Source organism: Pan paniscus, chromosome 5 (genome assembly GCF_029289425.2).
Source record: "Pan paniscus chromosome 5, NHGRI_mPanPan1-v2.0_pri, whole genome shotgun sequence".
Taxonomy (NCBI): domain Eukaryota; kingdom Metazoa; phylum Chordata; class Mammalia; order Primates; family Hominidae; genus Pan; species Pan paniscus.
The window spans coordinates 131,309,582-131,322,142 of record NC_073254.2 but is presented as its reverse complement, the minus strand read 5'-3'; the positions used below and the strand labels follow the sequence as shown (position 1 = coordinate 131,322,142).

The window sequence follows — 12,561 nt, the reverse complement described above, 5'->3', positions numbered from 1 at the left end:
ATACTTGAGCGTTCTCTAAAGCTGCTATTTGAAACGAGAGATATAAGTCTAATTAAACAGTATGTTCAGCGACAATGTATGAAGCTTCTGGAAGGAAAGGCCAGCATACAAGACTTTATCTTTGCCAAGGAATACAGAGGAAGTTTTTCTTATAAACCAGGAGCTTGTGTGCCAGCCCTTGAACTTACAAGGTAATGATACCCTCAGTACCTTGCCAGGATAGTCCTGAGATTCTGCACAGGTCTAGAAGACCCAAATGAAAAGACAGTCCATAGACACAGACACAAAATTGTTTCTTTACCTGCGCACATGAAGCCTCACTGAAAGTTAGTGAATATTCCCTCATACTTTGTAAGATGTGAAGAGGAAATCCTCTTTTGGGCTTCTTCAGAAACTTATGCAAAGAAATTGTGACACAGTGCTTGATTCATCTGTTTTTCCCACATCAAAATCACTAGGTAGTCCTTAATATTGTTCTACCAAAGCATTTAGATGGTATCATTCTGGAATCAGATAGTTTAACCAGGTAAATTTTCTCTTATCTTTCATGATAGATTTAATGATAGTTAGTTCTCATTCTTAGGGGATAAAATACATCTTTTTCCTGCCCCTGGAGGCAGGGTCTCACTCTGTCGCCCAGGCTGGAAAGCAGTGGTGCAGTCACAGCTCACTGCAGCCTTGACCTCCCAGGCTCAAGCGATCCTCCCACATCAGCCTCCCAAGTAGCTGGGATAACAGGTGTGCACCATTATGGTGGCTAATTTTTTTGTGGAGATGGGGGTCTCACTATGTTGCCCAAGCTGGTCTCAAACTCCTGGGCTCAGGCGATCCTTGGCCTCCCAAAGTGCTGGAATTACAGGCATGAGCCACCACTCCCACCTAAAGTACATCTTAAGCTAGTTGATATCTGCCAACTCATTATTTTCCAGGTAACAGTGACTTACAGAGTAATTTTTAAACTCTTGTAGGATATCTACACTTGGTGTCAACTAAGCAAAATGTATATATATTATTCTCAAAGAAATAGTAATTCTGTTTTGAAATTGTCTTTTGTAGTTTTTTCATTGTTTTATTATTGTTTAATTCTGACTTAATTTGTGAGAAAGATGGCTTCCATAACAGTATTTGGGTGTGGTTTTTTTCTTTGAATTCGAATAGGAAAATGCTGACTTATGACCGGCGCTCTGAGCCTCAGGTTGGGGAGCGAGTGCCATATGTCATCATTTATGGGACCCCCGGAGTACCACTTATCCAGCTTGTAAGGCGCCCAGTGGAAGTCCTGCAGGACCCAACTCTGAGACTGAATGCTACTTACTATATTACCAAGCAAATCCTTCCACCCTTGGCAAGAATCTTCTCACTTATTGGTATTGATGTCTTCAGCTGGTATCATGAATTACCAAGGGTAAGCTTACCAAATAGTACATGTGCTCTAACTATGGAGAGATTTCACTCCAAATTTTCAGTAGAACTAAAGGTTTTATGTGCTATTGATATGGGAGTGCTGGGAAGGGAAGAGTGTGGTCCCGTAAAATGATACGGAAAGCGGGAGGGGAAGTGCTGGGTAGAGAAAGGTGGGTCCCTGGCTAGGGCTCCACCCCCACAGATCTAGGTGAGGATAGGCACTCCTCCTTTCATGCCCAAATGTTGCCATTTTCCAAGACCACCTTGGCCTGCCACGCCCCAATCCTGGGCCTATAAAAACCCGAGACCCTAGTGGGCAGACACACGAGCGGCTGGACATTGTGAGGAACACTTCGGTGGAAGACCCAAGCAGCTGGTCGTCAAGAGGAGCACGCCAGCAGAACAGCACACCGAGAGGCACTGGCATGCTGGCAGGCCATTGACCGGCAGGACAAGGTGGAGTTTGGCCAGGGCAGTCAGAGAAGAGACGGGGCCACCTAGCAGCCCAACTCCAGGGGAAAACCATCTCCCTGCTGATTCCACCATCAGATGAGAGCTACTTCCACTCAATAAAACGTTGCACTCATTCTCCTAGCCCACGGGTGATCGGATTCTTCTGGTACACTAAGGCAAGAACCCGGAATACAGAAAGCCCTCCATCCTTGAGACAAGCTAGAGGGTCTAATTGAGCTGGTTAACACAAGCCGCCTATAGACGGCAAACTAAAAGAATACCCTGTAACACACACCCACTGGGGCTTCAGCTGTAAACATTCACCCCTAGACACTGCCATGGGGCCAGAGCTCCACAACCTGCCCGTCTGTGTGCTCCCCTAGAGGTTTGAGCAGCGGGGCACTGAAGAAGTGAGCCATTCTCCCTCTCGCACACCCTGCGAGGGGAACAAGGGAACCTTTCCTGTTTCACTGTGAGAGCAAAGCAGATCCTCTGTCCTAAACTGGCAAAGATGCCATGCTCTCCTGGTTTCCTGAAAGATAAACATTTTAAGTATTCTACAAACACATTCCTAGCTTCTATCAAGTTGGCCAAATTATAGAAATATTAAAATAAATCCCACAACAATTTCAATGGTAGCCACAAATAACGTAGAATAAGCCAGTTAATAGAAAATAAATGTACAGCAAAAATTCCTTCGAAATGAATGTCTAAGAAAGGTGTAGGATTTAGTATCTAGACACACTAGACACAGCCCTGAAGAAACCAGAGTAAAGAATTACTGCAATGGTAAAATAGCATTATAGTTGTTCCCCAACTTATGATGGTTCAACTTAAGATTTTTCTACTTAACGATGGTGCAAAAATGATATGCCTTCGGTAGAAACCGTAGTTCAAGTACCCATACAACCATTCTGTTTTTCATTTTTGGTACAGTATTCAATAAATTCCATGAGATATTCAACACTTTATTATAAAATAGGCTTTGTGTTAGATGATCTTGCCCACCTATATGTTACTAAGTGTTCTGAGCACATATCCTGGCTCTAAGGCAGGAAACTCAGATTCTTTATTACTAATGTTCATCATCATCGGCAATAATGTTAACCCAATGACATTTGTAAGAGGCTAACCTAATAACTTTTTTACAAAGGGATTTATTGCGGCACTATTCACAATAGCAAAGACTTGGAACCAACCCAAATGTCCATCAATGATAGACTGGATTAAGAAAATGTGGCACATATACACCATGGAATACTATGCAGCCATAAAAAAGGATGAGTTCATGTCCTTTGCAGGGACATGGATGAAGCTGGAAACCATCATTCTCAGCAAACTATCACAAGGACAGAAAACCAAACACCGCCTGTTCTCACTCATAGGTGGGAATTGAACAACAAGAACACTTGGACACAGGGCGGGGAACATCACACACCAGGGCCTGTCAGGGGGTGGGGAGCTGGGGGAGGGATAGCATTAGGAGAAATACCTAATGTAAATGATGAGTTGATGGGTGCAGCAAACCAACATGGCACATGTATACATATGTAACAAACCTGCACATACCCTAGAACTTAAATTATAATAATAAAGTATCTGATAATATTAAGATGTAAGTTCCATGAAGGCAAGGACTTCATTCATTTCTGTAGCTCCAGTGTCTGGAACAGTGCCTGGCACATAGTAGCTACTCAACATTTGTTGAATGAGTGAATGAATGAAAGAATGAATGAATGCCTGAGTAAACCTGTAATTAGCATGAAAATAGCAGCTTTGCTGTGAAGCTGACTCAGACTTACTTCTGAATGGATGTTTTTATAGATCCATAAAGCTACCAGCTCCTCGCGAAGTGAACCTGAAGGGCGGAAAGGCACTATTTCACAATATTTTACTACCTTACACTGTCCTGTGTGTGATGACCTAACTCAGCATGGCATCTGTAGTAAATGTCGGAGCCAACCTCAGCATGTTGCAGTCATCCTCAACCAAGAAATCCGGGAGTTGGAACGTAAACAGGAGCAACTTGTAAAGGTACAGTTTTGTTCCATGGGCCCGGAATCACAAGCAGTCTGATCTTACAGGAAGATATAGTCACTCTTGAATTATAGTGTGAGATACAAAACTGGTGTGAAAAGTGAAATGAAGAGTCTAAATGATAAACTTCCTAAAAATCTCAAAAATATCATAAACTATTAATAATGGTTTGTTTTATAATTTATTTTTTGTTTTTTTTTATGGAATAGTGTGTTGTGTTTCTTAATAGCTACAACAAGAATGGCCATCCATCCAATTTCTTTTATAATACAGGTTGAGCATCCCTAATTGAGAAAAATCAAAATTCAAAATGCTCCAAAACTGAAAGTTTTTGAGCACCAACGTGACTCTCAAAGGGAATGCTCATGAGAGCATTTCAGAGTTCAGATTTTCAGATTAATGATACTCAACCAGTAAGTATAATGCACTTATTCCAAAATCTGAAAAAATTTGAAATCTGAAACACTTCTGGTCTTAAGCGTTTCAAATAAGGGATACTCAATCTACAGTATTAAAAAGAAGAAAGGAAAAGTCTCAGTTGCTCTACTAGTGCTTACCATTCTTTAAAGAAAAATACCTAGTTGTCTTAGAGAACTGCTTGCTAGTAAACTTGGAAGGTTTATAATTCTGTGAGTCCAGATAGATGATTAATGGCATGATTGAGTCATACTGTGTGCCAGAGACTGTTCTAGGCACCTTTACAGGTGAGTAAACTGATAACAGAGAGTTTAAGTGATTTGCATGTTACACTGCTAAGTGGCCGAGCTGGGATATAGACATAAAATGCAAGGATGATTTTTCAAGTATGAGAATTCTAGCAGAAATAAACAACAAACATCTCAAAGTAAGTTGAAGAATGAAATCTAAAGAAAAATTTGCCACCTCGCACCCCCCAATAAAATCATTACTCCTTATTATGGTTGATAAGTCATCTCCGTTCTGTCCCTACCTGCTATCCCTCTGTCACGATTTCTTGCTCTTCTCTGTCACACTCTACCTCGACCCATACCATATTGAACTTCTCTTAGGTCTGTGAATGCCCCTCGCCGCCTCCTCCTGGCCTTTAAACACCCTGCTTCTTCTGCCAGGAACACTTTCCTCTACCTATCCCACCCCACCCCCCATCTTCTGAGGAATCAGCTGAAACCTCTGGACTGGGTGAAGCCTTCCTTGCAGTAGGCTCCTGCCATAATCTCCTCTGCTTTACTGTGATTTGGGGTTTGTCTGTCTTCCTCACTAAATAGCAAATGAGCCAGTGAGGACAGAGGCCCAGTTCTTTGACTGTCAAGTCAGTTATGCCTAGCATATAGCCAAGCCCATGGGGCTGGTCTGTAAATATTTATTGAATGAATGAACAAGTTCCTGGTTAATGCATGATTAAAGAAGGAATATATCACTGGAGTTATTACCAACCAACTTTCAGCCATTTTGTACCAGTTTTGTGGTTCTAGTCAGTACAACCACTGAAGTCACTGGGTGCTCCCAGCTTCTGTTTATTTAATAGACTTCTGTCCTGATGGCAGCAGCCAACTCTCATAGAAAATTCCCTTGCTGGATCCTAGTATGACACCTAAATGAGAGCAGGACCTCCAGGGCTCTGCTAAGGTCAGGCTGTTAAATGGTCCTTTCCTAGACTTTCTTATGTTTTTTCTGCACTCAATGACAAACACATCACTACTTGGTGCCATCAATTTACCCAGAGCCCATCCTCCTTCAACATTAGGTGTTCATTCTTTTTTTCTTTTTATTTATTTATTTTTATTTTATTTTATTTTATTTTTGAGGCAGGGTCTCACTTTGTCACCCAGACTGAAATGCAGTGGCATGATCACAGCTCACTGCAGCCTCAATCTCCTGGGCTCAAGTGATCCTCTCAGCTCAGCCTCCCATGTAGCTGGGACTACAGGCATATCCCACCATGTTTTACTAATTATTTTTTTTTAGACATCGGGTCTCACTATGTTGCCCAGGCTGGTCTCAAACTGTTGGACTCAAGCAATCCTCCCACTTCAGCTGCCTAAGGGCTGGGATTACAGGCATGAACCATGATGCCCGGCCATCTTATTTCTTATAAAAATACAGTTTAAAAGAAAGTGATGCCACAGCCATAAAAAAAGAATAAAATCGGCCGGGCGTGGTGGCTCATGCCTACAAATCCCAGCACTTTCGGAGGCCGAGGCGGGCGGATCACCTGAGGTCGGGAGTTCGAGACCAGCCTGACCAATATGGAGAAACTCCATCTCTACTAAAAATACAAAATTAGCCAGGCGTGGTGGCACATGCCTGTAATCCCAGCTACTCAGGAGGCTGAGGCAGGAGAATCGCTTGAACCTGGGAGGCAGAGGTTGCAGTGAGCTGAGATTGCAGCATTGCACTCCAGCCTGGGGAACAAGAGCGAAACTCTATCTCAAAAAAAAAAAAAAAACAAAGAACAAAATCATGTCCTTTGTAACAACATGGATGCAGCTGGGGCCATTATCCTAAGCAAATTAACGCAGAAACAGAAAACCAAATACTGCATGTTCTCACATATAAGTTCTCACATATAATGAACATTGGGTACTCATGGACATAAAGATGGGAATGATGAACACTAGGGATTCCAAAAGGGGGGTGAGGAGAGGAAAAGTTGAAAAACCACCTGTCAGATACTACATTTACTGCATGGGCAACAGGATCATTAGAAGCTCAAACCTCAACATCATACAGTATACCCATGTAACAAACCTACATGTATACCCTTGGATCGAAAAAAAAAAAAAGAAAAAAAAAGCGATGCTATTTATAAATAATGATGGTTTGTCATCTTTCAAGAGCTATTTTAATTTGAGGTGTTTTTCAAGAACGTTCAAATGAATGTCTCCCATACACTAATTTGTAGAAATTTTTAATGAAGCAGAAATTACTAGAGATGTAATGAGAATTAGAAACACATCCAAACAGGAGATTTTACATCATTCTCAATCCAAGACCAATCAAGTGATCAGAAATAAGTGAAATTATGGAAATTGTAAACATTATAAGTCAGACCTTGTGATTATATATCAAACTCTATAACCCAGTACCAAAAAATGTACTTCTTAAGTGTTTCTAGAATGTTTTAAATGTCTCCCATGCACTAATTTGTAGAAATTTTTAATGAAGCAGAAATTACTAGAGATGTAATGAGAATTAGAAACACATCCAAACAGGAGATTTTACATCATTCTCAATCCAAGACCAATCAAGTGATCAGAAATAAGTGAAATTATGGAAATTGTAAACATTATAAGTCAGACCTTGTGATTATATATCAAACTCTGTAACCCAGTACCAAAAAATATACTTCTTAAGTGTTTCTAGAATGTTTTAAAAATATCTGGCCAGGTGTGGTGACTCATGCCTGTAATCCCAACACTTTGGGAGGCCAAGGCAGGTAGATCACCTGGGGTCAGGAGTTTGAAACGTTTGGCCAACATGGAGAAACCCCAACTCTACTAAAAAATACAAAAATTAGCCAGGCATGGTGGCATGAGCCTTGTACTCCCAACTACTCAGGAGGCTGAGGCAGGAAAATCACTTGAACCCAGGAGGCAGAGGCTGCAGTGAGCCGAGATCACACCACTGAACTCCAGCCTGGGTGACAGAGCAAGACTCCATCTTAAAGAAAAAAAAAAAAAAAGCCTCGGCTGGGGATCGTGGCTCACGCCTATAATCCCAGCACTTTGGGAGGCCAAGGCAGGAGGATCACTTGAGGGCAGGAGTTTGAGACCAGCCTGGCCAACATGGCAAAACCCCATCTCTACTAAAAATACAAAAATTAGCAGGGTATGGTGGCAGGCACCTATAATCCCAGCTACTTGGGAGGCTGAGGTAGGACAATCGCTTGAGCCAGGGAGGCAGAGGTTACAGTGAGCTGAGATTGTGCCACTGCACTCCAGCCTGGGCAACAGAGTGAGACTCCATTTCAAAAATAATAAATTAAAAATAAAATAATAAAAATTAAAATTTAAAATTAGCCATGCATGGTGGCGGGCACCCGCAATCCCAGCTACTAAGGAGGCTGAGGCAGGAGAATCGCTTGAACCTAGGAGGCAGAGGTTGCAGTGAACTGAGATCATGCCACTGCACTCCAGCCTGGGCAACAGAATGAGACTCTCTCATCTCAAAAAAAAAAAAAGGAAAGAAAAGAAAGCCTCAGTACATTTCAAAAAGTAGAAATATTACAAATGAATGTAATACAATGCTATAAAATGGTAATTAATTACAAACTAAAAAAACAAAGTGATCCTTCCACTTGTAAATTCTGTTAAACAAAATGAAAACACTGCAAATCAGATTCTAGATGGCAGACCTCAGAGAAAAATTCATCACCTTAACACTGTTAATCATAAACATGAAAGAATGAAAGCAAATGAAGCAAGCATCTGACTGAAAAAATTTTTTTGAGACGGAGTCTCACTCTGCTGCCCAGGCTGGAGTGTAGTTGGTGCAATCTTGGCTCACTGCAACCTCTGCCTTCCAGGTTCTAAGCGATTCTCCTGCCTCAGCCTCCCGAGTAGCTGGGATTACAGGCATGCACCACCACGCCCAGCTAATTTTCGTATTTTTAGTGGAGACAGTTTCACCATGTTGGCCAGGTGGTCTCAAACTCCTGACCTCAGGTGATCCACCTGCCTCTGCCTCCCAGAGTACTAGGATTACAGGCATGAGCCACTGTGCCCAGCCTTGACTAAACTTTTTTTGAACAAGAAAGCCAAAGGATAGTAAAAAGAATAAAGATTAAAGCAGATATTTTTTAAGTTCCTGCCTCCCTATGTGCAGTAGATGTCCGGGTTGGGGCACTAAAATTTTAAATGTAAGCCTGAATCAAGCTATAATGCTCAGGGTTTAAACCACCAGTAAAGGATCTTGAAACTAAACACTGAGTTAAATTTAGTGAGTCAAGTAATTCCATCCTGGCTTATTTATCAGACAAGCACAGAAAGAGCTTAAATATTTATCAGTTTGTCCTGGCACCTGAATGTAACTGCAATTCATAGAGCTGGAATACAGAAATTCTATATTTGGGAATAGATTTGAGTCTCTTGGCAGAGATCTAATTAGCGAAGGCTTCATCATAGAACAGCATACTCAGTCTTCATGGAGCATACTGAAGCACATGTTTCTAAGCAGTCTGCTTGTGACAATATCATAATATTGGATACAGTAACCAGTCTACTTAGAAAAAGTGTGCCCTTCGGTTAACTGGAAGATAACTGGGGCAAAGAACAAAAATTCACTGGCCTGTGAGCCATCTCTGAAACTGAAACCCTTTGATAAATATAGATCAAAGAATTCACTAGAGCGTATTTGATTTCTCTTAAAAGACAATCCAGAGTAGTTGTTGCCATTTGGTATGGCTTTTTTAAAATCACTTGTCTACACTATTCAGGTGAAAGTCGGCCTGCATTTTCTTAACCTTTGGAGTCTTCATTGGCATCCTTTTTAATTTTTTTATGTTCTTCATGTTTTATAATCTTTTTTTTTAACTATATATGCAACTTGAGACTTTAAAGTATTTTTAAAAATCTGATCATTGTGTAAAACATTATAGTGCTTCTCTTTTTAAAAATTGCCTTATGATTTATTATTTTCCTTAAGATCAGATCTTATTATACATCCAAATCATCTGGGAAGCCTTAAGAAGTACAGATTCTTAAGCTTTCATGCCTGGAGATTCTGACTCATTATGGGTCTGGGATGGGGCACTTGTTTATTTTTAAGCTCATTGTTAGCCAGGGTTAAGAAGCACTGGTCTGCACCACTACTTTCAAATTCACATTATTTGATTTTTCTTTTTTTTTTTGAAATTTTACAGCTGGGTCTCTGGGGGTGACATCACATGTTGGCAGGTTCCTTGATGCCCCTTGAGCCACAAAACCAGCAAGTTTTTATTAGGGGTTTCAAAAGGGGAGGGGTGTACAAATAGGGAGTGGGTCACATGCTTCAAAGGCAGTAAAATATCACAACAGCAAAGAGGCAGAGTGAGATCACAAGGCCAGGGTGAAACTAGAATTACTGATGAAGGTCCATGTTGTGCTGGGCACACATTGTCATTGATAAACATCTTAACAGGAAACAGGGTTCGTGATCAGACAACCAGTCTGACTAGAATTCGCCAGGCTGGAATTTCCTAATCCTAGCAAGCCTGGGGGCGCTGCAGGAGGCCAGGGCATATTTCATCCCGTGTCTACAACTGCATAAGACAGACACTCCCAGAGCGGCCATTTTAGAGACCTACCCCTGAGAATGCATTCGTTTTCCCGGGGTTATTCCTTGCTGAGAAAAGAATTCAGCGATATTTCTCCTATTCGCTTTCTGAAAGAAGAGAAATATGACTGTTCTGCCAGTCCCTGCAAGCAGTCAGATTTTATGGTTATCTCCCTTTTTCCCTGCAAATCGCTGTTATCCTGTTCTTTTCAAGGTGCTCAGATTTCATATTGTTCAAACACACATGCTTTACAAACAATTTGTGCAGATAACGCAATCACCACAGGGTCCTGAGGCGATATACATCCTCAGCTTACGGAGGTGACGGAATTAAAAGATTAAAGACAGGCATAGGAAATTATAAGAGTATTGATTGGGGAAGTGATAAATGTTCATGAAATCTTCACAATTTATGTTCAGAGATTGCAGTAAAGACAGGCATAAGAAATTATGAAAGTATTAATTTGGGGAACTAACAAATGTCCATGAAATCTTCACAATTTATGTTTTTCTGCTGTGGCTTCAGCAGGTTGCTTTTCTCTTCTGGAATACGAAAAAGAGTAACTTTTTTATGATTGGCATATGAGAATATAGTCTAAGTACTTTGAAAACGTGTTTATAGTTCATTTAAGAGACATTCTTTGGTAATTGGGTAGCTTATGTAGATTTTAATAGGATTCCATTGTAAATGAAAGTTAATCTTAGGAATTAAATGAATCCTTAGGGAAATTTGTACTCTATCTTTACAAGATAATATCCTTTAGAAATGTCTCAACATAGGGTAGTCTAGGCTTCCAAGAGATTAAAATTAATGAAAGTTTCTGTAATGTATGTCTGCCAGTAATCTGTGGTAGTCTAGAAAGTAGGGATTATAAAAATTTGTTGTTTGCATACACGCATAAAAACTTTCCTATTATTTTTTGTATTTCTCTTATGCTTTCAGATATGCAAGAACTGTACAGGTTGCTTTGATCGACACATCCCATGTGTTTCTCTGAACTGCCCAGTACTTTTCAAACTCTCCCGAGTAAACAGAGAATTGTCCAAGGCACCATATCTCCGGCAGTTATTAGACCAGTTTTAAATTGTCAATATCACAGTATTACAGGTGCTATTTTTTTCAGTGCTTACCACTAAACTGTTGTGCATGGTGCTTTTTAACTTTCATCGAGTCAAGGATGTTCACTGTCTGTTATCTGAAGACTATGAAGACTTCTATGCTAACCGAATTAAAATGTACTTGTTGATCTCTGAATAGCTCACTTCTTACAATGTACAAATTCCTCATTCTGTCACCTTTTAAACATTGTTTTATAATGCAGGTGTTGGATTTGCTCCAGTATGTGTACCATCTTGTAAATTCATTTGAGTAGATCATGTTTACTTCCCAGTGGAAGGAGCACTGAAAACCTCTTAAAGAAAAAGCATTTGTGTGTTTTCCTTGAACTGTCTGTATCAAGACGTGTTACTTCGAGATATCCATTCACTTTATAATTTTGACTGCAAAATATTTTGTAAATACACTTTTTTACTTTTCAAACAACTGAGTAAAATAATGTGCAATGACTTTTATACAAATGATTTTCAAGTTGTTTGGTATATTTCCTCTAGGTTTTGCTTGACTCAAAGTAGATCGTTATTTTGATCAAACTGTGCAAATAGTAGTACCACGTGTAGCATTTTGAAACATTATTTTTTAAAAAATGCTGTCTTGCTTTAGCTATTAATGGGGCATTGTGAGGAACTGTGCAAAGACATTTTTGTTACAAACCTGTGGGCCTGTTGCAATACTTTAAAAATAAAAAATTTTATTCCATTTGCTTGTTTTGTATAGACATTTCTATTGCTTCTAAATATACTTAAAATATTTTCTTTCCTTATGTACTGTACAGTTAATCTTATTTGCCATCATCTTGAACACAAAATGTGTATTTAGAATATTTGTATAACTGTGTAAAATAAAAAAGGAATTATGTGGTCAGTGCATTGTTTTTTAAACTGGAAATCATTTTGTTTTAAAAGTTAATAATGGAAACCATATTAAAATTGAATAAAATATAAAATATAGCAGTGTGACTTCATCTTTTTTATAAGCCTGCATTGGTTACATCTTTCTTACCCTAGCCTTTTCTGAGTTTTAATGAAGTAAATTTAACATATTTTTATATCCTGTTTGATATTGCAATTTCCTTACCAAAACTTCAGGGTTAAAACCAAAAAAAAAAAAAAAAAAAAGGGCAGCAAAAATGGGAAAATTTAATTTAGCACTCATCCTTTTAGAGAGTTTTAAGAGTGTACTTGTTAGTAGATCTTCAGTGTTCATTTTCATTTTGATATAATTAAATTACAGAGAAAGAAAAAACTACATTACTTCTTAAAAACTTAAATGCCAATTTTTATATGCCTATTTTTTTCAATAGAAAAAAGTTATTATTT

General features: G+C 39.5%; 1 protein-coding gene across 5 annotated transcripts in view; it reads left to right on the top strand.

Annotated features, from left to right (window-relative positions):
- The window catches only part of REV3L (REV3 like, DNA directed polymerase zeta catalytic subunit), a 187,317-nt gene extending 175,129 nt beyond the window's left edge, over window positions 1-12,188 (top strand). For 4 of the 5 annotated variants that reach the window (XM_003822205.7, XM_008975749.5, XM_055114064.2 and 1 more), the window contains exons 29-32: window positions 1-191; window positions 1,159-1,405; window positions 3,682-3,891; window positions 11,069-12,188. In XM_003822205.7, coding sequence (XP_003822253.4) covers window positions 1-191; window positions 1,159-1,405; window positions 3,682-3,891; window positions 11,069-11,209 — 789 coding nt within the window. In that variant the 3' untranslated portion in view covers window positions 11,210-12,188. Of the gene's footprint in view, window positions 192-1,158; window positions 1,406-3,010; window positions 3,243-3,681; window positions 3,892-11,068 lie in introns of those variants that run through there. The other variant, XM_063604986.1, reaches the window with a different exon arrangement.
- The last annotated feature ends 373 nt before the right edge of the window (window positions 12,189-12,561 follow it).